General features: G+C 46.6%; 1 protein-coding gene and 1 long non-coding RNA gene across 2 annotated transcripts in view; one reads left to right on the forward strand and one right to left on the reverse strand.

Annotated features, from left to right (window-relative positions):
* The window catches only part of ADAMTS16 (ADAM metallopeptidase with thrombospondin type 1 motif 16), a 149616-nt gene extending 135063 nt beyond the window's left edge, over positions 1-14553 (reverse strand). Inside the window, exons 1-3 of the mRNA XM_049105653.1 lie at positions 14541-14553; positions 14258-14431; positions 7794-8119 (exon numbers count right to left, since the gene is read on the reverse strand). Of these exons, the coding sequence (XP_048961610.1) occupies positions 7794-8119; positions 14258-14431; positions 14541-14553 (513 nt within the window). The remainder of the gene's footprint in view (positions 1-7793; positions 8120-14257; positions 14432-14540) is intronic.
* Positions 14554-15012: 459 nt separating this feature from the next.
* LOC112662666 (uncharacterized) lies at positions 15013-24949 on the forward strand. The gene is made up of 5 exons (XR_007408221.1): positions 15013-15253; positions 19216-19484; positions 23863-24015; positions 24156-24262; positions 24664-24949. It is a non-coding gene; the product is annotated as an uncharacterized LOC112662666 (long non-coding RNA).
* Positions 24950-25837: the final 888 nt, after the last annotated feature.

Here is a 25837-nt window from a genome sequence, read left to right on the forward strand (position 1 = left end):
ACGTGGATTATTCCCCAGAGGAAAGGATCACAGGAATCATATTCCTGCTTCCTCAAGGAGACCCGTTTGGCTGTCTCAGGCAGATGTTGCCGATGGAGGAAATCCTAGTCATGCTGGTTGTGGACATAAGGGCACCTTCTAATGATCGTTTCACCAAATATTCTACCAACCATGAGTGTCCATGTGAGGGCTGTCCTCAGTGGTGTTGGGGGAAGCGTCCTGATGAGGACTGCAGTGCTGACCACCAAGTAGAAGGGAAGCCTGCCATCTGTCCCCTCCCCACTGCTATCTGGCCTACATCATTTACTTTTACTTTATTTGTAAAATCTCTGCCAAATATTCTAACATTTACACTCCTTCAACTGGTTCCCCAGTATACGAACAAGTATGAGCATCCAGTGTGATCAGTGCAAACCACTGGGCTGAGAATCTGGACACGTGCGTCCTACACCTGTCTAAATCTACCTGGCTTGATGATACCGGCCATGTCACGGCACCCCCCTGAGGCTCAGGTTCATCATCTGGAAAATAAGGGGATTGAAACAAAACTATAGATTTTATAATTAAATTCCTCTAAAAATCTCATTTTTGTTTACAATGAATGGTAAGCTAATAGAAAAATCTGTAGTCGCCTCAAGTATAAAAGATTATCAAAATGTTACCTTGATCAGGCTCTTGCTGGGCATGGAGCCTAACATGGGACTCAATCTCAGGATCTTGAGATCATGACCTGAGCCGAAGTCAAGAGTTGGATGCTTAACCCACTGAGCCACCCAGGCACCCTTTACTACGTTTATTCTTAAGGAACTAGCAAAAACATATGTATTTATGCAGTGCTTTCCTCTGGTTCCCCACACTCACGTTTAAATTTCCTAATAACTACCAACTTTGGCTCTACTTCCTCTAAAACCTTAGTTTTTCTATTATTTTATTACATGCCTCCCGAGACTCACATATTTCCAACCTGGTTATCCCATCACCAGCCTTCTCAGGTTGTGATGCTGCTCTTAAAAATTCATCTCTTCTGACCATTCTTGCGCTGGTTTTTCCCTTCTGCTCCTGCTTTATTTTACTGGCTCCAGAATATTTCTCAAAGTATGTTAGAAGTCTGGCAATATTTCAGACAGTTTCCTAGGATTTATTGGGTGCTGCAGAAAAACTCTCAATGACTAGAGTTTCCAGAGAATCCCTGGAGTCTGAGGTTGGGAATCAAACCTACGACAGTTCAAACCAGGGCTCTGGGTAAGTCTCCAACCAAGTGAGGGAATTCTTAAACATAGCAGAGCGCTGTGGCATTTACAAGCTTTCCAACATTGTTGAAAGCAAAAGAATAATTCGATTTTAGGAGAAGTGATATGTATCCTATGCATTAAAGCTCTAATAAACACAATGCTTTATGTAAGAGGAGCTAAATTTCACACAGATTTTGTGCCAAGGGTAACTGACACACTTGCTATTCTTTGGGGGGGAGGAAGGAGCTAAAGTGATAATCCAAGTACAGAACTTGCATAAAATCCTTTAAGAAAATCTAATCCTGTCATATGCAATAGAATGCATATCTAAAGGAACCTCATTAACAGTTTTGACTAATGGGAGTTTTTAAAAAGTTTGCCAGAAATCTTACCAGAAAAAAACATTTCTGAGTAAACTAAAAGCTTCAACAGAAAATTCAGGGGGTTTGGCATTAGTCATGGAAAGAAATCATATAAAATGAGTTATAAAATTAACTGCATAGTTATTTATACCTCAAAGAGGTATAGAGAAAATATAGTATTTTTTTGGTAAATTTGAAATACAAGTATTCACTGCAAGAAAAAATGTTGGCTTATGTTAACAAGAACTTGGGGATACAAAGATGAATAAAAGAAGGTTTCTTGAAGAGCTCACCACCTGATATAAAAAAACACATCTGTAGGGGCACCTGGGTGGCTCAGTTAGTGTAGCGTCTGCCCTTGGCTCAGGTCATGGTCCCAAGGTCCTGGGATTGAGTTCCTGCATTGGGCTTCCTGCTCAGTGGGGAGTCTGTTTCTCCCTCTTCTTCTGTGTCTCTCCCTCACTTGTGTTATCTCTCTCTCTCTCTCTCAAAATAAATAAATAAACTCTTCTTAAAAACCCCAAATCTGTAAATAAATAATTACATGATGAATCCATTTATATTTTAAGAGAAGCTCCTACTACACCATAAATGAGGAGACTAAGTTCTGAGAGGACTACATGAGGAGGAAGGGGGCATTGAGGCAGAAACCAAATGAGAAAATCATGACCCCTTACAGGAATGTTCAGAGATGATGGCATGAAAATTCATGTAAATGATCCTGCAGGTCCCTATAGGGCAGCAGTAGCCTGGTGGTACTGGGAAGTAAAAGTGTTCTGTGGTTTGAAGTGCGGGTTCTCTCGAGTCAGGTTACCTATGCACAAATCCCACTCTGTTAAGAATTATCTTGGGAGTCATCTGTAAAATTGGGACGATAAGTGATCTTGGGCAATGATCTGTAAAATGTGTTAATAAAAGCACCTAGTGGAGATTCCCCAAATGTAAGCGTGAGGGGTGATACAGATCTTCTCTCCAGTGAAATTATCATTTAACTGCTAAAAATATTCTCTCTCTCTGTCTCTCTCTGTATTACCATTACTCTGAATCAAAAATTGCTCCAGTTTGATTTCACTGAAGAGAAGCAGCTATGCAGGAGCTTGTCCCTAACCCTCCAAAGGTGCTATACTTTAGTAGAGCAATTCATGCCCAAGGGTGTTGTACAAAATAAACAGACAAAAAGCACAATCAGCTAGCAGTTAGCACAGATTTACAGGTGGTGTGATACCAACTGCCGCAGACCAGCACAGGTTCCTGGAAGAATGTGCATATGCTCTAGGTTGCACCCTGCAAGAAGCAACATCAGAGGCTGCACGCTACATGGAGAACAGACTTCTCTGAACTAGTCCTGCCAAGTCACTAAACCAGCAAGTGAAAACAGAATAGCAACAAGCCCTGGAGCTGCAGAGTATGGCCAGTATCTAGAGTTGCTATACAGTATATTCTCTGTGATGCTCAATCCTTAGCAGAAAATTGTGAGACATGCAAAGAAACAGAAAAGTGTGGCCCCTACACATGAAAAGAGACAGGCACAGAAACTGCTTCTAAGAGGACCCAGATGTTAGGTTTTATTGGCAAATACTTCAAAGCAACTATTATAAATATGTTCACGGCACCAAAGGGAACTATATCTAAAGAATTAAACTAGGTCTAATGAAGATGTCTTCCAAAATACAGAATAAGAGAAATTATAAAAATAATCAAATAGAAATTATAGAGTTAAAAAGTACAATATCGCAAACAAAAACTTCACTACAGAAACTTAATAGTAGATTTGAGCTGCCAGCAAAGAATCAGTGGATTTGAAGATAAACTGAGAAGGATGTTGCCATTTGAAGACACAGAGGAAAAAGCAAATTAAGGAAAATGAGGGGAGCCTCAGAGGAATGTAGTACAGTAACAAGCACATCAATATATTCATCATGGGGGTACCGTGGGATGAACACTAAGATACTCACACCTGTACACGTCACAGTAAAAATGCAGAAAGACAAAGACAAAAAGAGAATCTTGAAACAGCCATACAAAAATCCCAACTCCTATGCACAATAAACTGCAAGAAGATAAACAGCAGACTTCTCCTGAGAAACGACAGAGGTCAAGAGGCAGTGGATGCCATATTCAAAGTGCCCGAAGGGGGGGAAAAACACTAACTAAACAATGACAAGAATAAAAACAAGCTATCTCCAGTGATCTCTATGCAGCCACCCAAATCCACGTGAGACACTGCTTCATACTCGCCAGGACAGCTGTAAGAAAAGGATGGACAAGAGCTGACCAGAATGTGGAGAAATAAGAATCCTCATACATTGTTGGGAGGATACAAAATGGGAAAGCTAATGTGTAAAACAGTCCAGAAATCCCTCAAAACATGAAACATAGAACTTCCATAGGATCCAGCAATTACACTTCTAGGTATAAACCCAAGAGAAAACTGTATGTCTACACGAGAACTTGTACACACATAGCAGTGTTATTGACAACAGCCAAAGAGAGTACAGACAGTAATATCCACCAACAGCTGAAAGGATAAATAAAAATGTGGTATATATGTACAATGGATTATTATTTAGCAATAAAAATAATGAAGTTTTGATACATCTTACAACATGGACATTATACTACAGGAAAGAAGTCAGTCACAAAAGACCACATGTTGCATGCTTCCTTTTATGAGAAATCGCCAGATTAGGCAAATCTATAGGGATAGAAGGTAAGGTTCATGAGGTCTAGGAATCATGGGGGTTGAGGGGATGGAGATTGTCAGGGGTTTCTTTCTGGGGTGATGCACAGTCTCAGATTAGGTGTAGAGAGATTTGCACAACTCCAGAAATATACTACAAACCACCGAGTTACACATTTCCAAGGGGGGATATCTCTACAATGTATGAACTACATATCAAAAAACTGTCTTTTAAAAAAACAGTACCTATCTGTTAGTGTGGTCATTAGGCTAAGCAACATAACAAACAGAAGGCTATTCACCAAGTATGTGGCACAAAATCCTCGGTAAATTAGGGTCGCTCCTTCTGCTACTGTCCTGGCCATCACTATTTCCCGCACCGTCACCAGCAGTCATTCCTGAAAGGCACCTGCTTTGCAATACACCTTCGCATGCCTGTGCTGGGTGATCACAACACACCTGTGATGTCAATCAGGTAGAGACATAGGAATTACACACACTGCTATTTATTTATTTATTTATTTACCTTTTAAAAAAATAACCTTACTTAGTGAAATAAGAAATATTTTGAGTCAAGATACTTGGTGGCAGTATCAGGACTACTTTAGAGGTCTTTCTAGAGTTAACAGATGATGCAATAGAAAGTTCTGTGACCTTGACAGATGTTAGCAGTCTTTCCTGGGGCATCCTATTCCTCCTCCAGCAGGCATCACACCCCAATTCTACAGTGAAGATTCAGCTTGGACAAAACTACTCCAAAACCCTACATGGGTGCTGCCACGGGTGCCTGCAAGGCAGGATGACACACCCTCTCTGCAATTCTTGGCACCCAGTTGTGTCCTATTTCATCACTGCAGTGACACTGCCTGTTCCCTGTCTCTCTCATCAGGCAACACAGATCTGAAGCTCATTCATTATTCAAGAGAACCTCAGGAAAACACTCATTTTAGTTTTTCAATAATATTTATTTCCTATAAATAAGACCATCAGCTATTCTGATGTTCTTCAAATCCATTGTTAGAGCAAAGTGCTCCCAAACACAAAAGCAGAGAACCAGTGGAGAAAACTAACAATCAGATTGGAAACTTCATTGTCTCATAATTGTCAACCATGTTCTCTAGCTGAAGACATTAAACTCTTCACTAAGCAACATATTTTAACTTACAGGTGATAGTCTCATACTGTAGGTGAGATCAGAAGAAGAGAATATAGATTTTCTTCCCTCCCTACCAAAGATGTTTTCAAAATGTTCTATCCACGAAGATCTACAAAAAGATGTGAGGGACAAGAAGGTAAACCAAAGAGAATTCTACTGACACCTGACTGTTGGTGGATAGCTGGGTCAATCATAAACACTGAAGAAAAAAAAAAAGCTTAACTGAGATCTACCTGGGATTTAATTAGATTTAAAAAAACAAGAACAATAAGAAAAACAAACGAAAAAAAGAGCCCTCCTCTAATGTGATAATATGCCATTTTTCTTCATACCTTAAGAGATTGGAAAGATGAGCCATGAGGTAGCCATCAATCAAGAAGGAAATAACAGACTTGGCAGCTACTTGAGGGTCGATCCCATTCAAAATTGTTTATTATCTGGCTAATGACAAAGGACTTCTTATCATCCTTTTTGCTCCTTTAAAATGCCTTTGATTTGTCCTATCATATGGCAAATGCCCTTGAACCTCACTCATAAGTCTAGTTGAGGTCACGTCTGTAATGATCATCTACAAAATATCAGTGAAGTTAAGTTTAGTGTACTTGGAAGATTAATGGTGGAAACATACAGGTTTCTATTCCAGGGACCAAGATATTAAATTCCAAGGTTCATTATCCAGAGGAGCCTTTTTTTTCCTGCTTTTTTTCACTTCTTTATCTTACATGCAGTTGTCACTTACAACTTGTGCCGTTAACTCCTATGGAGATCAAAGAGAATCAGAAATCTCAAGCTCCTGCCAGCCAGCTCTGCTCATGGGATGGACTCCAGGGCATGGCTCAGCCATCGGGAGAGCCTTGGCTCACAGGACTCGGGTGTCAGTGAGCCTGCACCCCCTCTAGGTTAATAGGAAGCACCTCGCCCAATCACCACAAACAAATCCAAAAATATGAGCTCTGAAGGCATGGCACACCTCCCTACCACACTGATGGCTGCCATTTCCGGTCTCAGCCTTCGTTAAAGAAAGCCAAGGAAGAGATCTCTTCCTTTAGTGCATTATATGAAGAGTTCTTGCCTTCTAATTAAGGAAGATCTGTTTTTCTTGGGAAAACATGGAAGAAATCAGCCACACTGCCTTCAATCATAAAAATTATACCAAAAAAATCACCACTTTATCCTTGTCCAATCCCTTTTGTAGCCATTCTCAAATCAAAAGCTCTTTACAAATTAGGGTAGACATGGAATCAGCGCATTCCAGATTCCCCTGAAAAGCAGGTGTTCACAGTTCTTGAAAATGTTTAGCAGGATTTAGCATTTGCATGTATGTAGAATTTGAAGTGACTGGTTACAAGTAAGTGCCCCTTCAGCATCCAGTAGCCGCACATGCATATACAAAATCTTTATAAGATGCAGAGTCTGAGTTCCCTCTTTCCAAAGAGAGAAAGAAATTTAAGAGAGACTTAAAGCATTTTCTAGAAATGTAATAAATGCTCAAAAACCTGTTTGTCAAACCTTTAATATGGTCAAGACCTTCAAAGGTTTTGGGCACACATTTTCACCCAGCTACTGAAGTCATTATCTTGTGCATCTGTGTGTGACTGATTAATGTACTCCAGACCCTAAGCATCCATTAAGTTTTTCTTCCCTAACAATATGGAATTATTTAAGAAAATTAAAAGACAAGGCATTAAGATTTCAGCTTGGGGCATTTTCTCAACGGGGCCAGCTGCTCCTTCTTGAAGGGTCCCGGCAAAGGGACCACCAGAAGCATTCAAGTGGTGTTCGGTGTCTAAATCAGATACTAAGAAAATGGAGAAGGTACCACAGAATCATCGGTCTGGTAAGAACTGAATCACCCGGAGCTGGATTCATCACCGCATTTGGAATGAACGCCCTAATCTGTAAGCACATGATCCTCAACAGAATGGAGGGGGTAAAGTGCTTCCAGACATCTGATCAAATAATCCACCCAATCAGCTTAGTACTGTTGTTCTATTCAGAATGAAGACATCTCTGTAGCACTAGCAATGGACCAGAAAGTTACAGTGGAACCATCCCAAGAAGTTCCTGTCTTCAGACCTGGCCATAAGGTCTAATTTTCATGCTGGCATGCTCTTCCAAGGTTCTTGTAAAACAACAACAGAAGCGTGGGCACATGCACTACCGCCAAATGGGCCAAAGAAGGCCGCACAACATATTTTAGACAGTATTACTTGGCAAATTTCTCCTGCTTTTACAGACTGAAGAAATGTGTCCTGCAATAATGTAGGAATCAAGTAAAATCTCTCAAGGGAAAGCTCATCCCCCTGCCCTTCACACCCCACTGACCCTGACACCTCACTACAGGTGGCAGGAGCTGTACTCACCAAACCTTTGCATGTTGAGAGGGCCACCGTGGAATTTTTGTGGGATCGTAAAGAGCCTTGATAAAAACAGAAATCCTCAGGCGAGAAGGCATGCACAGATTTAGTGCCTCCCTTCCCCAGTGTCTGCACAATAAATCCAGGAGCCACCAGGTTGCTGGAAGCTCTCAGCTCCATGTGGAAATCATGCCTGAAACCCTTCAGTCGGAGATGGATAGGCTCCACTCCAAGCTGGGCAAGCGCCCTCTTCCGCCTCCGAGGGTGCGTGATCTCATGGGACAAGAAGTCTCCATTGTGGTCAACTTCATAGGGAGACACCAGGTCATATTCTGAAAGACAAAGAGAAGGTGTGGCTGAGTAAGATCAGAATTCTGAAAAGAATCGGGGAGTCTTAGAATATAATACATTACATCATTCAGATGCCAGTCTTGGAATATCATCCATTGCCAAATGATAGGAGGAAATTTCAGCATGGAGTCCACTTCAAATCCATGCTCTAGGATGTGCACAATCAGAGTCAGAAGGGAAAGCCTTCAAAGTGGACTTTAGTGAAGTGCCCGTTGCCCCTGATGTGCTATTCCCAATCCAACAAAATCTGATGCTCCAAAGGAATAAGTGATCACAGATCAAAGAAAACAGAAAATGGGCTTTTAGGATTACATTTCACAAATTTTACTTTGCACTCATGATAAGATAATATGTAATCAGTTATGGTTCTAAATATTCTTTTAATTGTGCTTTTTGTTTTTTTATAGAGATCTTCATTGAGCTGACAAGAAATTTTAGCTTGAAGATGTCAAGGATTTCTCAGAAAGCAGTTAAAAAGACAACTATGATGGGCATTCTTTGCTTCTTCCTATTTTAATATTTAATTGTTAAGTCAAGGAATCCTACAAATCATATGCAGACATATCCCAAATGCTAACATGTGGGAATGCTCCTGTGTGGTCTGCCCCCCCGACTCCCACCACTTACCTGCTCAGAGGCCTGAATTCCTGACACTCCGTCAGAGTTTACCACCCAGCATCTTCCCCCAAGCACACCATGGTCTTCTGCTCACTCCAATTCACAGTATGCTAGCCTAACACACATTCAAATAACTCATTTTTTGAAATGTCAAGAAGCCTCCAAGGGGCTGTCAGATTTCAGGGCACCCACACAGACCTGCAGAGTGTCAGCAGCTGACCAGGACAGTTTTACCTCCGGTGTACACCTGAGTTCTCTCCTTCTCTGTGGAAAGCATAGAAGGAAGCTATGTAGCTCCTTTCGTTACCAATCTGTGCCATCAGGAGGCTGTTAGGGGCTCTTAGGGCCCTTTTCAGCTTTAATGAGAGTTGGACATGCTTCTTGGAGTCATAAGGTAAAACACAGAAATGGCATTTGGTCAGAAGGAAACAGTATTTAGATAATTGCTTTTTCTGGAAAAAAAATCAAGTTTTCTTTTTTTTTTTTAAATTTTATTTATTTATTCATGAGAGACACAGAGAGAGGAAGAGACATAGGCAGAGGGAGAAGCAGGTTCCCTGTGGGAAGCCTGATCCCAGGACCTTGGGATCATGACCTGAGCCCAAGGCAGATACTCAGGTGCCCCCAAAGTGAGCTTTTCTTCACAACTAATCTCTTTCAGGGCAGGTGTCCCTGTGCCAACAGGGTTTGGGAACGATCACACTGGAATAGACCTGGCAGCCAGCAATGATCAGAAATGGCACACGCTGGGTCTGGGTCAGGAGAGGCAGAGAAGGCTGCAGATGGTTAGGCCCAGCCTGGAGCCCACCATGCTGAAGCCTGTGGCCAGGTGTGTGTCCAGGACCAGGCAGCCAAACCAACTGAGTGGCGGGATAAATGAGGCCATTGCTCTGGCCTCAGTGACCCCAAGGAGGCCATCTCCTCTGAGCAAGAGCTTTCATGGCCGACCCTTCTGGGCCCCCTGTTGGCCCAGGTGCCTGGCCCCACCATACAGGTATCCACAGGTCCCAGGAGAGTAATGGGTGAGCTGGGCCACTCGTAGCAGGTCGTGGCAGACCACCTGACAACCAACCATCAATATCTACGTGAAGCAAGGCATCTGTGTCACAGAGGGCAAAACATATTGGGCCTATTTCATATTTTACTTAGGAAACCAATAAAGTAAACAAATCTGGTTAAACTGTAGGCAATGACAGGGGAAAGGGGGAAACAAGTCAGGGGTTGGCTGGTCTGGTGTGAGGATACCAAGCTGTTTTGGGCTGCTCTGAGACACAGGTGAGGATTGTACACCTCTTTACCTTGGGTTCCACCCACCACCATCCTCACCAGACCCCCCACCCCCACCCCTGCTTCTTGGACCAAGGAGAGGGGCTGGTGCAAGTGGCAGTGGTGTCCCTTTCACCCTGTCCCCTGGGACTCCGGGGGACAGCTCGTCTCCCCCTCACCCCAAGCCCATTTCTATTGTAACAGAGGCTGTGGACTCTTCCAAACACTGGCCAACAAATTTACTGCACATAAAAAGATGATTACCACTGAAAATAATCAAATTGTTTCCAGATGATATAAGCCATATTCTTATGACCTTTGTTTTGGAGGACATATAATATGTGTCCTTTATCTGCAGGGGACTTCTAATATGTACTCTCAAAATAGTGACTGATAAGGCTCTTTTACATAAATACATACGGCATCCTGCTGATATATGCTAGACGACCAGCTATCTCAGGGGAAAAAATAAACAGCCTGCTTTACTGCGTTTGCCAATTCCCCTGGTGTAAGACTCCCAGGGTCACTGATCTCCATTACCAACATGATGTCACTCAACACGGGGCGGGGAAGAGATGCCCAGAAGCACACCAGTACACACGCAGCACCTCCCGCACACAGACTGATGTAAATAACATCAGGCACACAGATGATAGTAAAATACAGATGGTAGAAATGATTATGCATGATGAGATTTGCCTATTTTAGCTTTGTTTTTAATAGGACTTCTCTCACAGTCACTTTATATATTTTCATTTTCAGTGACCAGCTCCACACTACTTAATGGAAAGTAACAATCAGCTCTGAAGAATGGTATGTGCTGGCCCCAGGCCACCAGCTCCTCAAACAGCAAAGCCATCCTATGTGATCAGTGACCATCCATTCCCAAGGATGATGAAGAAAATGCGTGGTGGAAAAAGAGCTGTTTTTTCACTTTAGTCTACTGGTTCTCAACTGGAGTGATTCCCCATTAGTCACAAAGTGGGAGGGCGATGGTGGTGCTCCTGGAATGTAAGGACCTAATCCAGCGATGCTGCTGCATATTCTTCAATGCCCAGGACAGACTCTCTGAAGAAGATATTAATACTGCCAAGGTGGGGAAACCCTGATTTAGTCAGTCCAACAGCAGACCTTTCTATCAAATGTGTACTCTTGGTTTTGTATAAATGAATGTGAAATAAGTTCATAGCTAAAGAATTCAATGAATGAACAAAATAAGCATAGCAACTCATCATACACATGTTACTATCTGGAAATAAATCAATATATAACTGCAGTAGACTGAAAAAGTTTAACCTTTGAGCTTATGTTTTAAGATTATAATCCCCACAACTACTGGCTTGTGATTTCAAGAAAAATATGGTGTGATTCCTAGTCTTTGAGAATCTTATTTTTTTTTAACTTTTTAAAAAAGATTTTATTTACTTGTTTTAGAGAGAGAAAGAGAGAGCATGCATGCTGGGGGAAAACAGAGGGAGAGAGAGGGGGGGGGATAATCTCAAGCAGACTGTCTGTTGAGCATGGAGCCTGATGTGGGGCTAGATCCCATGATACCCAGATCATGACCTGAGCTGAAATCAAGAGTCGGATGCTCAACCGACTGAGCCATCCAGCACTCCTCTTTGAAAATCCTTCAAATAAGACCTGTGTCCTATACACACTTGGTTAAGGAGAGAAACTTCATATATGACTGCTCCAGGCAGTGGCCAGAACTTCAAGAGGTTTTCTGACCACAGCATCAAGTCTACGAACACGTTCTGGTTTCAGAGTGAATGCATGAGGTGTAGACCACCTGAGCCTGCAGGGCTGGTTCCTACGAGGTGCACAGAGCAGATTCCACCCCTTGCATCCTACCCCTGTACTCAGTGAGATCACATCCACAGCTTGAAAGCAGCCACGGTGTGAGTATTTACCCCATGGGAACCAGAAAATGTTATAAATCCAGGCTCTAGAGAGCCTGTTGTTAAAGCCTGACAAGCACAGCACGGGGGAACCTGAAAGAGACTGTGCTGTCTCATGTTACCCGAACGTTTGAATGTAAATCAATATATCTTCCAATGCACACACACAAACAACAGGTCTATTATGAACAACGAAACACATTTCTAAAGAACTTCCAAACCTTGCCCTGGAAGCGTAACTTATTCTAGAATTAAAAAGCTAACAAATCTGTGATACATCTTGGCTCTTAATAGGAGCCATTATTTTTATTCCAAAGGCATATTTGTAGGAAAAGCATTAAAATCCCCTATTAAGGAAAAACAATTCAGAATCAGCCAAAATGAAATGGGTGTACTTAATGTCTGAAAATAGTTTAGTTATCCGCTGTGGCCTCAAGAGTAGAGGGAGTTCTCTTTCCTGCTGCATAATTGCTTCAGACACCGAGCAAAATTGGCAATCACGGTTTGAATTATGCGTTCAACAAAACTTAGGGCCAGAAAGAGTGATTCCAAAGCCAATCTGTGTAACAGATACCTAGATATCCAACAGTACACTGACCCCAGCAGCACATAAAGCGCTTTACCCTGGTTCTACTGTTCTAAGTAGAAATAAGTAACCTGCTGGGCAGAGTCTTTTCTCTGGTGGCCTGAAAGCCCTCGAGTTGACACCTGCTCCCTCAACCTAGCCCTGCAGAATTCAAGACCTAAACCGCACAGAGGGCAGGTATGAGCCTGGGGTGTGTCCACTGAGCCAGGACTTCACTGGTGATGGCTCACACCTTCCCCTCCAGTTTCTGACCAAGCGAGGTATGCGGTTGTCATGGCAATGCTAGGCTTGTGACACCAGCTGAGGTGCCAGGTGATTTGAGGCGCATGCCAGGCTGGCGTCCAGCTCGCAGAGTCTCCCCAAGGAGCAGGGGAAGCACTCTTGTGTGGGCAGGCTTCAACTTCTCCTCCTGGAAACGGTTCTCTGTCTAGAATGCTCTGACCTTAAAGAAAATTTGTTTTCTGTAAACTGCTATACAGTACTCTGAAAATGTCCTGAGACCCTGAGGAATTTTCGTGATTTCCGAGAACTAGAATGTTGACCCAAATCTCTTTTTTTCGGAAGTGTGTGTAGAGGGACAATGTGACATGGATGATCATATTGTAGGATGCATCCCCAGGGAAACATGAGGGAAGACAAGGGCTAGCCGAAGAAGGTGACCTTTATTTATTTATTTTTTTTAGAAGGTGACCTTTAAATAGATAATCACCTTTCTCTAGCAATTACCCAAGGAGAATTTACAAGTATTTCATATCACTTACTTCTCGCGCCCTCTGGTGGTGGAAAAGAAGGTCTTCTGTTCCAGCCTTCGCCTACCTACCCCTTTATTCATACACTATGCATGGAACTCATTCAGTAGGACCGAATTCAAATAGTGCATGTTACACTCCCATATTTATAAAGGAAGGGAAACTACATTCAAAAATTCTGAATTATTAACTTTTCTAGAATTTCTGCAAATACGTTGGGGTAACCAAACCTCGTTCTCCCTCTAAAATACTGACACTTGATATGTCCATTGATTGTTGCCAATGTGCACGGGGCAAATATCAAACAACTGCCAATGGATTGGGTTCGGATAAAAAGCTCTCAGCAACTGACACCCCACAGGTGCCCTCCGCCCTAACCTCCATCCATTCCCTGGAGACCTGAAACTCACAGCCGCTGCTTGCCAACAGCACAAGGAAAACCACGCACTGCAAATGGATCAGACTTGTACGCGGAATCATGGTATGAGATAACCCGCGGGGCTTAGGGTGTCACAAAAGGCTGATAATGAGACATTCTCTGCACAACATTTCAACTGCGTCCCAACTTTTGAACAGCATCCGTCTTCATACTACATGGTAAAGGGCTGAGCAAAAATGGCTTTCTTTCGTCCCCCGCTCTGTAGTCCAGGATCTACAGAGAAGCTGCAATTTAAAAAGCCTGGAGGGTCAGGAGGGGGCGAAGGGGTGGGGAAAGTGGTGAGCGCCTTTTGGTCTCCTGAATGCACACACTAGTAAGGCCTCTGGATTTTTCCCTGCTTTTTCAATTTTCTTATTACATATGCACGCCTTGCTTTTTTCCGTCCGCTTACGGTAGGACGCCGGTGCGCGTTACTGTGTCCCAAGGGAACGAACACACGGAGATGCGGCGGGCGTCCTGGGCGCTGGCTCCCGCGGCGAGCATCCTAGCGGGGTCGGCCGAGCCGGGGACGCTCGCCGCTCCTCGCGGAGGACTCGAACCCCCCTTCCCCGCTCACTTACCGCCTTCTTCCAGCCAGTCGGGCCGCGCGGCGGAACCGGGAGGACGCCAGGCGCTCGGGCTCCCCGGCGAGGCCGCGGCGGGTCCCACGGAGCACGCAGGTGCCTGCTGGAAAACAGCCGCCACGCCTCGGTGAGACCGGCCCCGGAGCCCGTCCGCGGGGCCCCCGCCCGCCCCTGCGGGGACTCACCTGCACGGCCACCTGCGCGAGCAGCAGCGCCCACAGCGCCGGGCCGCCCCTCGCGCCCCGCGCCCGCCGCCCGCGCTGCGCCCCCGCGGGGAGACCGCGCCGCTCCATCCGGGGCGCTCGAGGTGCCCGGGGCCGCGGGAGGGCCCCGGCCGGCGGCTGCTCGTGGGCCCGGGAGCCGGGCCGGGCCGCGCAGGAGCCTCTCCGCGCGGGGTTAGCTCTGCGGCTCCTCCGGGCGCGCGGGGGGCGGAGAGGCGGCGGCGGCGGCGGCGGGGGCGGGGGCGGGGGCGGTGCAGGAGCCCCGGCCCGCACCGTGGGAGAGCCGCGGCGGGAGGAGGGCGGGCGGGGGGGGGAGGAAAGGAGGGTGGGGGGACGGAGGGAGCCGGCGGGGGCGGCGGGCCGGGGAGCGGGAGGGAGAGGGCAGGGGGGAGCCCGAGGCGGAGGGTAGAGGCCGGAGGAGAGGGCGGGGGGGAGGAGGGCGGGGAGGATCCCCGTGGGCACCGGCTGGAGAGGCGGCCCGCAGGCTGGGTGCGCGTGTGCGCGTGTGTGCGCGTGTGTGCGCGTGTGTGCGCGCGCGCGTGCAGCTGGAGCCACCGTCCCGGCGCCCTCCGTGCCTGCAGCCCCGCTGCCCCGCACCCCCAGGGCCGACCTGCGGGGCCTGGGGCGCAGACACCTGCGGCCGCGGGTGCACAGGGGCCCCGCGTGTGGGAGATCGAGCGCCTGACAGCGGCGCCCAGCTTCGCGGAGTCGCGCGGTTCTGAGTGTGCAGATGTGCGTGGCTCTTGGATCTTGCAGCCGCGTCTCTTTCCAGGTCCGTCCTGGGATGCAGGGGTGCTCCTGGCCCCGGGGCGGGGCGGGGGGAGCGGCCACCCGCCCTGGGGAGCCTGTGTGCCCGGCGGGGGCGGCTGGGTGCCTGCGGGGAAACCAATCCGTTAGGAGGCCTTGGGGTGAAGCATGCCTGTGGGCCCGGCTGGAGCCTGGGGGCTGGGCTGCGGAGGGCCCCCGGGAGCTGCAGGTGCTTGAGCACTGGTCTACTGGTCTGGCAATAAGCCCAGTCAGTGTTCTAGGATGGTGTGTGTGAACGTACGTGTGTGCGCATTTAAATGTGCGCCGTTTGTGCCTCAGTACCCGCTTGTGTGTGCATGCGTATGCACTCGCGTGTGAGTGCATGTGTGCTAGTGCGTGTTCTCACCACGTGCCTGTGGCCACTCTGCTCCACCAATGGCTCCTTTACTCCCTGGCCACTTACCTCCTGCAGGTCCTGTGGTTCTATTGTCCTTCACATTCACTTTATCCCAGATTTGCCTGTTTTGCACAGTTTGGAGAGGAAAGTGGAGAGAGAAAAGGCGACTGTGGTCTCTGCTCAGCTACTTTGCTCTGCTCTGCTCAGCTGGCTTTGAACCTGCAGACATCTCTTACCTCTGACAGTCCTGAAGTGCCAGATACCTCAGGCTTGGATGGCAGAACCCCCAGGCTGGCAATGGCTGGCACTCTCTCTCTCTTTCTCTCTCTCTCTTTCATGTGTATTTATTTGAAAACCCTCCTCAAAGTGAAAACGGTTCTAAAAGGCCTGCCTGCATTGGAGGTGGTCTTAAAAACACCTGCCACCTCCCCTTGCTCCAGCTCCTGCAGAGTGTCGGTTTCAGGTCCCTGGGCAGGGCAGCGAGGGAGCTCACCCTGGGGAGAATCGGAGGCCGAGGTTGGTTGGGCAGAGCATCCGGGTCTGGCAAAGTTTCTGCAGGAGGCAGCGGTTCCTTCTGTCTTGAGTACAGGGCATCGCACACTTGAGAAATATGAATCTCTAATTATTTCTAATTACGCTGAATGTAACCAGCGACGGGATCAGATTTTCCAAGTTCAGCTAAGATCACATGAAGACACCCAGGGGTATGTGTGTGTATATATATATATATCTTTAAACAGATGGAATGAAAGAAGAATGGCTGGTATAAAAGGATTCCGTTTAAGGATTTTTTGTTTTCTTTTTGAGTAATACTTGTTAGGTTTTTTCCAAAATGAATGGGGAGAAATTAAAAAAAAACAACAACAACAAAAAAAAAAAAAACAGCAGAGCCAGGCAATAGGTTCGAGAGTGCTTTTAATGACTCGGAGAGGTGGCCAGAGTCAGGGAAGTGCCACCCGGGTTGGGGAGTGTGGGGGTTTTTAAGCCTTATTGGTTCCTGTCCGGATCCGGGTGGGTCCCTTTCCAAATTAGGCAAGGGAACACCGTGTCCCTAGGTGATTGGCTGGGGGTGGAGATAGTACAGATGATGGGGGGTCCCCAACTTCCCCGGGTTGGTCCCTGGATGGAAAGTTTAGGTTTCCCATCTAGGCTTTGATTTACTGGAGATGATGGCTGCTTTGGTGGGAAGATCAGCCATTTTGGCCCAATTTGAGGTGTCCGCCATTTTGGGTGCCCCTGTCTCTCAGCCAGCCCAACAATACTGAATGAGTCTCTTTCCATTGTGAAGAAACAATGTCCTTTCCAGTGATGAGCCTTTTCCAGTTCCTTTCGCTGCTCACTGAATCCAGGGCTCATCCCAGACTAGGAATGTGTCTGGATAACTCGGGGAGCAAATTCCAGCCTGGGGTCAGGCTGGGAGCCTTGAGGACGGAGCCTGGTGAAGTGGGTATAAGAATGGCCTGGAAGGACGCCTGGCTGGCTCAGTGGTTGAGCTTCTGTCTTTGGCTAAGGTCTTGATCCCTGGGCCCTGGGTCCCCACAGGGAGCCTGCTTCTCCCTCTGCCTGTGTCTCTGCCTCTCTCGGTGTCTCTCATGAATAAATATATAAATAAATCTTAAAAAAAAAAAAAAAAAAAAGAATGGCTTGGGAACAACGTGGAAGGATGAGATTTGTGATTTCTAGTAAGATACAATATTTCAGGCAGAGCTTCTAAAACCCTTGGAATTTCCTAAGTAGAGAGCCACAAAGGTGCCTTTTGTTATGTTAATAAGGTGACTTTGCATCCAGTGAAGGGAGCTGGTTGCTTGGAGTGCCAACCTGGGGATCAGAATGTGAACTTCCAATCCCACTTCTGACCTCCTCACTTCCCAAGGAAGGGGAGACTGGCTGGAGGTTTTGTTCAATTACCAGTGGCCAATGATTTAATCACTCATGCCTATGTGTAAGGAAGCCTCCATAAACCCCCCAAAGGGACGGGGTTCTCCACGTTGGTGAACAGGTGGAGAGTCAGGGAACAGGGAACGTGGAGCATCAGAGAGTGTGGAAGCTCCTTGCGCTGCCCCCAGACCCTGCCCCCAGACCCTGCCCCATGCATCACTTCCCATTCCACTGTTCCTGAGTTATATCCTATTAAAACAAACCGGTGATCTAGGGAGTGAAATGTTTCTCTAAGTTCTGTGAGCCACTCTAGTAAATTAACTGAACCTACGGAGCAGGTCCCTTGGATCAATCTAGAGCCATCTGATCAGAAGCTCAGGAGACAGCCAGGTTTGAAATTGGCATCAGAAGTGGGGGTGGGGGAGGTCACTGTTACCTGAGCTGAGGCTGGGTCAGCTGGTCTGGCCCCACAGCACTTCTCTGAAAGATGCTTTATGGGCTTACAAGTGGCAAAAGTACCTGCACAGTGTGAAATAATACCACAATCAGAAACAAGGGAAGGACATTTTTGATGTAAGAAGCTTTACATTCGTGGAGTGAGAGGTTAGGACAGGGTGTGTGTCTTGTGGGTGATCTGAAGTTGAGAGCTCCCCTGAAGTCTGGCTTAGTACAAGAGTTAGGGAATCAGAAGATGCTGGAGGAACCGCTCTTGCAGAGTGGGTGGCAGATGTAACACGCAGCCCCTGCATTTCCTCCAGAGACCCTCATGAGTCCCGGAGGAACCTCAGCAAGTCAGCCTGCTGGGGCTAAGAGGACACCTTCAGTCTCTGGGTCCAAGGATCCTTCCCAAGATCTTTCCCAAGAAGCCCCAGAGCTTCAGAGCTTCAGTGTCTGACTCCAATGCTGAGTCTGTTCCGGAACCTGGTCTCCTCCCTCACTGTGAGACTTGACTCTTGGAAAGAAGCAAAAGGGAAATTGGGAGCCAATGAGACAGACAAGCTTAGATTCCTAAATTCAAAACGTGGCATTTATAAGTCCCTTTCCCTTTGTGATTAAACACCTAGAAATTTAGCTCAAATATTAGATTATAGAAAATTCAATCATTTAGTGTTATTATTTATGACAGGTTTATAATCATACATAGATATTTTTAAAAGGGGAAGGGGCAGAGGCAGAGGGAGAGAGTCTTAACCAGCCTCCATGTCCAGACTGTGAGCCAGACACAGAGCTCGATCTCACCACCCTGAGATCATGACCTGAGCCAAAATCAAGAGTTGATGCTCAACCAATTGAGCCACCAAGGCACCCCTATTATTTGTTATTATTATTTGACTTTGACATAAATTCCCCCATGATTCTCTCCCCCACTCCCAATGCTGAAGTTCTTCATAAGGTAATAGGCATCTGAGGATTAGTCACTAGAAAACCTTAGGAAACAAGACTCAGCACTGTTCCCTCATGTCACCTGGTCCCAAATCACACTGGCTCCTGCTGTACGTATTTTCTTCTAGTGAGTACAAGAGCAAAATAAATCTTGAAGTTCGGTGTATCGTTCAGCTGTAGTTGCATCAGACAAAACCCCGCAACATGGAAGGAGAAGCATTTCCTTCTGCTCTGGGACCTGTGCGCTGGCTGGCTGCCAGGTGGGGAGGACCGGGTCTGCTCGTCTGGTTGCTCTTGCTCATGAGTGCTCTCATGAATTTTGGAAACAGGGAGAAGGCCTTGCGCACATGAAAGCAGAGACTAGCAGATGCTTCTGCACGCCATGGAATGCCAAAGATCGCCAGAGCCCCCGAGACCCTAGTGGAGCAGCTCCGAACACATTCTCCTTCGCAGCCTTGGAAGGAGCCAACCCTGCACCTCCTCGAGCTTGGACTGTCCACTTCTGGCACCAGGAGACCATCCGTACCTGTTCAGGCCACCCCGTCTGTGGTGCTTTGTGACAGCGACCCTAGCAATCTGACACAATCTGCACAATACAGTAAGTTTTCTATGGACCAGGAAGGAATGTCCAGTAGAAATGATATCGTGGACATGCATGCCTGACCCCCTATTCATCCCCAGGCCTACTGACCAGAACACAAGTGAATCCAGCCTAAGAGCTCAGCAGGTTAGCAGTTCCAAGTCCTGGTTCCTGGAAGAAGCATGCTGCTCCCCTAGCACCTGCAGGTGCCCCCTCCTAGAAGGACTCCTAAGTTGGGGGGCCCGGTAAGCCCTTGTGTGCCCTGAGAAGGCTCCCAGGGCAGCAGTCCTCCTCCTTTTCTGCCTGAGTGGCCTCCCAGAGGCTGCAAACATCCTGATTCCTGGGCCCCATCACTAGAGACTGACATCATGGGTGTGGGGCCTGCGCACCTGCATTTGTAATGTTCCTCAGAGGATTCTGTGAGCAGCCAAGGCTGAGATGGAGCTTCCCAGGCAGCTCCGAGGCAGGGAGGACTGGCAGGGGACAAATAGGGGACTCCTTGGGGGTCTGCTGGGGAGAGGGTTGTACCCGAGGCTGGTTGCCAGTGAAGTGACTGTACCTTGAAATGGTTTATCTGTGTGTGTGACAGAGTGTGCCTGCACGTGGGAGCATGTGCAATAGTAGTAGTTTGGCTGGAGTATGCAAATGTGTGTGTTATTTGTGTCAGGCTGTCTGTCATTTGAAGTAAGTCATCTTACTTGGAGCCCACCAGGGAGGCCCTTTCTTCATGGAGCTTATGAAGGGCAAAAAGTGAGCCCTTCCAGTGGGAAAGCCATACATTGAAAAGGTATTTTCGAGAATGGTTGTATTTTAGGAAGAAATGCAGGGAACTGCAGGAGTGGTCGTCTTGCATCCTATTTGTGTGTGTGTGTGTGTGTGTGTGTGTGTGTGTGTGTGTGTGTTTGGACTTACGGTATTTTTTTAAGGACACATCAATTAATGTGGGCTTCTGGGGGCTCCTGGGTGGGCTCCTGCTTCTGGCTCAGCAGTTTAGTGTCTGCCTTTGGCTCAGGGCATGATCCAGGGGTCCTGGGATGGAGGGGATCCCGTGCATCGGGGTCCCTGCAGGGAGCCTGCTTTCCCTCTGCCTCTGTCTCTGCCTCTCTCTCTCTCTCTCTCTCTCATGAATAAATAAATAAAATCTTTAAAAAAATTAATGTGGGCTTCTTTGGAATTATTCTGCTAATAACACATGATTATACTTTTTAATGTAAATACATAGGTCTTTGGTATATAAGTTGGTAGCTCATTTCCCCCCTGGTTTTGATTGGTAAGCTTTCAGTCTTACCTGCATTTCCTCAGTTGTGAAGTTCATGTTTCCTGACTTAACATTTCTTACAATGTCAATGAGGATTTCACATGATAGGGCTTCTACCCACTGTCCTGGCCGATCCTCCTCAATCCTCCCCGAGCAAGGCCCTGGCCACTCCTGGCTGGGCTTATGGGGAACAGTACCCGGGAGTAGACGTACCTGGCTTCTCTCAGCCCTGATCCTGTTCCACTGGACGTGGAAACTAGCTATCCACATGCTTTTCTGAGCATCTTCTGATGCCAATTTGATGTTTTCCCTTTTTTGTTTCCTATATCATGTATTTTCTGATTGCTTTTAGAGCGCTGACCTTCTCTCTAACCTGCTTCACTAGCTGTGTTTATAATTTGTTCCTGCAGATTCTGCTGGCCTGAGTATGTGATGAGTGAGTAGTCATTCTCTGTATATTTCACTTCTAACCTGCCTCCTCTATTACAAGGTTCCGTGTTCTTGTTTCACAGAAGGCAGAGCCTTTCCTGGACAGGAAGTACCAAGAGTTTCAAGAAACTTCCTTCTGGCTTTTGCAGGAGGCCGTGTTGAGGTGCCTTAAAAGCATACAGTTGCAGAAAAATCAAGGTGGCTGCATGCACATTTCAGGGCATGATTCCTGTGGAAACCACTAGATCTGCATTTCCCTGTAAAACCCCCAGCCCCTTCCTCTGGGGTGGGGAGGGGAGAGGGTTGCAGTTTGGAAGGCCTTCACCTCCTGCCCTCCTCACAAAGCAATAAAGCTATTGTTCCTCTTCATCCTCAGCTCTGTCTTCCAGTTATGTTTCCGAGTGGGAGCACAGAGGTGGGTTTTGGACAACAAGGTCCACATAGATGTGACCTCTGAATTCCCCAAATGCTGGGTCCCTGACATTGCCGTGTAGGATCTTCTGTACTTTGTCCCGTCCACGTTCTTGACCGCTGTCTGATCTCAGGCAGGAGCTGTCCACACTGATGGCTGCTGACAGCCTGGCTAACAGGATCCTCTCTGTCCTCTTCAAGTAGCCATGGTGGAGGGCATGATCCACTTCCTTTGGCAACACTTACCTCTTCTGGATCCCACTCCCCTCTCCAACAGGCCTCTGCCAAGCAACCCTCTGCTCTCCTGCAGTGCTCTGATTCGCTCTAGAACATAAAAGTTGATATTGCCAAGGACCACTGCTTCCAGATTCTTTCCCATTTCTGCCTCTGGCTTTGCCAACATATTCGAGGGAGCTCACCCCACATTCACCCCATTCATGGCCAGCTCCTTCTTTGCCCTGTCCTCCTGTGGGATGCTCATCTGATCTTCCTGAATGGATGGGAGGGCCATGTGCGGGATTGCAAGAGTTTACTTAGGACATCATCGGATCAGGGTGAGGAAGGGACTCCACGTGGCCAGGCTAGAGGGCGGGACCAGCATGGACTAGGTTATCAGAAATCAGGTGAGAAATGATGGCCTGTACACACATGTGTTCAATGGATTTGTGGAGAAATGAACGGATGTTAAGTTTCCTTAAGAGAGAGGACTGGTGCACATTAGAAAGTAGATAATCACACAAATGAAAACAATTTGAGAGTAATCAAGATATTATAAGTGAGCAGCTTGTTGCCAGGACAGACAGCAGGGAATGTGAAGCAGAGTTCTGGATTTTACAGCCTAGTAAAATTTGCAAATGAAAACTCTAAAAGAACATCAACTTCCAGTTGGCAGGCTTCCATTTTTCTAAGGTAAGAAAGAATATGGTAAATGCATCATCTCAAAATTAAGAATGCTTTTTAAATTGAATGTCGTTAACTTAATAGAACGCGCGTTATGTTGGCCTGAGTTGTTCTTATTCACCATGAGCCACCCTGAGTCTGTAAACAATTAGAAAAACGAATTCATGATGGGCAGAAAGGACTCCTCAGGATGCTCCACAGTGTTATGACCAGACAGAAGCCACAAGCTTCAGGGAGCATCTGGAAAACAAGCAAGGAGAGAGGGTGGATTGAATTCCACATGGAGGAGAAATCATTGATAAAGGCACTCAGGCAGTGCTTGTCCTTCCTTTCCTGGATCCCGCTTCCTCGGAAGGAACCTCCCTGGGTGACATCCTGGAATCTTCCTCCTTTGCCATTCTGGAAGTAGAAACAATTACAGCTGCCTCTTTCTCCCCGCACCTTTGAGGCAAGTGCATGTCATGGCCACACACCACACCTTGGCTGAGTGCCTCCTACCTTGGCACCACACTCAGCTTGTGCCCTGCAGGTTCTGTGTGTCAGCAGAGGGGGTCCCCAGAGCTGCAGCCCCCAACCAAAGTCAGAGAGTCCGGGAGCCTGAAGCTTAGCACTTCTGATTCTTGCTCTAGTGGTAAAATGGCAGCTGGGTCAGGTGAAAAAATTGGAATGTTTGGCTAAACCAAACATTTGCATAGTCCAAAAGCCCCAAAGTCTAAAACAAAGCCCACCCCAAACCTTCACCTGTACCATGGCTCCCCCTAATTATGTCATCAATGTTCCTGGACATTAAATGTTCTCCTCCCACCAACCTGAGGCCTTCCAGTTCACCCTGTTTGAGGGGGTAGCATCTATGCACTACAGTGGGGACCAACCAGATTAAGGGCACATGTTCTCAAGAGGGAAGAGGTATAGGAGGGGTCGGGAGGCCTGGTTTATTCTTCTAAACTCTCCAACTGAATAAGTGACCCCTTTCCTGGGAACCTTGAGAGGCAGAGGGAGTGGAGATGAGCCCCAGGGTTCTAGTTCCCAGAGCTACCCTCCAAGAGGAAAGAGGAGAGGTAGGATGCCCTCTAACAGTATGGAAAAAGGGGCACATGGGGACTTGTGGGTTAAGCATCTGCCTTCAGCTCAGGTCATGATCGCAGGGTCCTGGATAGAGTCCTGCGGAGCACGGAGCCTACTTTTCCCTCTTCCTCTGCCTGCCACCCCCCCCCCCTCCCGCTTGTGCTCTCCCTCTCTCTCTCTTTGTCTCTCTGTCAAATAAATAAATAAAATTGTTAAAAAATATCAGTATGGAAGAGTTTAAAAATGCTCCTATTTGGAGGAGTTTCTTGTTCAACATGCCCATCCATGGAACGTGCCCTCATAGCAGCACATTCAGGGCATGTGTCATTACAGGCAGGACGGCAAGCAACACACGAGGCTGTCGCTCACACAGGAACTGGAAGGTTGTTCCCAGTAAATTTTAGGAAGAACAGAAGCAGTGTGAGTCTTGAGGAGTCACCCACTGAGAAAAAGTATCCAGAACCTTGCTTTTCGAACAGCACGTTGGTGAGGAGCCATCCCCTTCTTCCCACACTGGAGCAGATAGGTTTTTTAATGAGATAAAAATGAATTACTAGAACAAAGAAATGAAGTAGACATACAATACACAATCCTCATTTTTTTTTTTTTTTAATTAATGGATTCAGGTGATATGAAGCACCTCTGTTGAATTACCTGGAGAGCTTCCAGTTGCTGCTCTGGGCATGTCCCCATCCCCTGTGGTGAGCATGGGCCACCACCACTGGCTGGTCTGGTAAGTCCTCAAGCAGGTGGAGTCCAGGGGGGCAGGGACCCGGGCTCCACCTGCAGGCGGCATCCGCCCTCTGGGACCGGTCTGGGGTCTGGGGAGTGCAGCCACCACTGGGCGGCCCTGAGCGGGGAAGGGGCACCAGGGCCCAAGCACCACCCCCACGGCTTTCCTCTGGTTTCCCTTTTATAAAAATTGGTTTTCTTCTTCTTCATTTTCCTCCCTTTCTTTTATTTTTCAAATGTAACCACACAGTGAATCCTTCAGTGAATTCCTGAGCGGCAGCTCCAACAGGGAGCTGTCTCCACCCTCTCCTTCCAGACTCAGGGTCACCCTGTGTCCTTCCTGATGTGTCCAGTCACTCCGCCATGGCCTTTCCAGCTTACCCCAATCTTTTTGGGCCTCAGTTTCCTTATCCAGGACAGGAGTGACAGCAGTGCCTCTCGATGCCTTACGGTTAGATGCAAGGATGTAATGCGGAGCACAGAAGAGCGCCTACACGTCCCTGCTTCCCCCTGCAACTGACCACAGGAACAGAGGCCCCAGTGGAGCAGAGCATCCCCAAGGAAGAGGATGGAAGAGTTTGAGCAAGTCACACTGTCACTGGCGAGGGATGGCAGGGCAAGCCTTGCAACGTGCTTCTGTTCCCTGACTTATGACAAGGCTGACTTGGAATAAAATGTCCAAACCACAGCATTTTTTTCCTTTCAAATATATCACCGCTGTGGTCTGATATTTGCTTTTGCAGAGGAGAGCAAGTCTGGAAGCAAGTTTGGGTTCATTTTCATGATGGCCTGTTTTGCTCTTCAGCCTGGTTTCTCCTAGGAGCAGCACATGTCTTGGTGTTTTTACAGGATGTGTCTGGCTGTGCATTTTGCCATGAATTTTGGCTAAAATAGCATAAGTGTAGTTTTTTTTTTCAACTTTGGAAAGATCTAAATACTTATGTGCTTATTATTTGGGAAATATGGTACTCCATGAGTGTTGTTTAGCGTTAAAATGGTAAACAGGGTTGGGGTAACTGCTGACATTACCGAACTACAAAGGCAATTATTGAAAAAGCCAGCACATATGCGTATGTGTATATAACTAAATGAGCTTAATAAAAATAATTGTTTTCACATCCCACATAATATTTTCAAGAAGCACACAGGGAAGAAGAGGCAGAAAAGCAAATGAAATTCTTCTGAAATTCTATCCTACAGATGAGGGAACCTGCCTCATATACTTGTACTACTTCATTCATAACTTCAAATATCAGAGAATGAACCTAAAACCCTTCTGTAAATACCGTGGTAAAGATAAGGAGGATATATGAGGAGAGAAAAGTAATGAGATTTTGAATATATATATATATATATATATATATATATATATATATATATAAAACCCCAGAGACTAGAAACCAAAAAATGAAAATGAGAAAGCATAGAAGACAGAGAATGACAAGAGAAGACACTAAAAAAATATATAAGTACCTAAAATAGATTAAATTTTCTTAACACTTGAAACTAAGGTAATGTGGTATGTCAGCTATATTTAAAGGAAAAATGGAAACTAAAATCTTAGATTCTGTTATGG

The sequence above is a fragment of the Canis lupus genome, chromosome 34 (genome assembly GCF_003254725.2).
Source record: "Canis lupus dingo isolate Sandy chromosome 34, ASM325472v2, whole genome shotgun sequence".
NCBI lineage: Eukaryota > Metazoa > Chordata > Mammalia > Carnivora > Canidae > Canis > Canis lupus.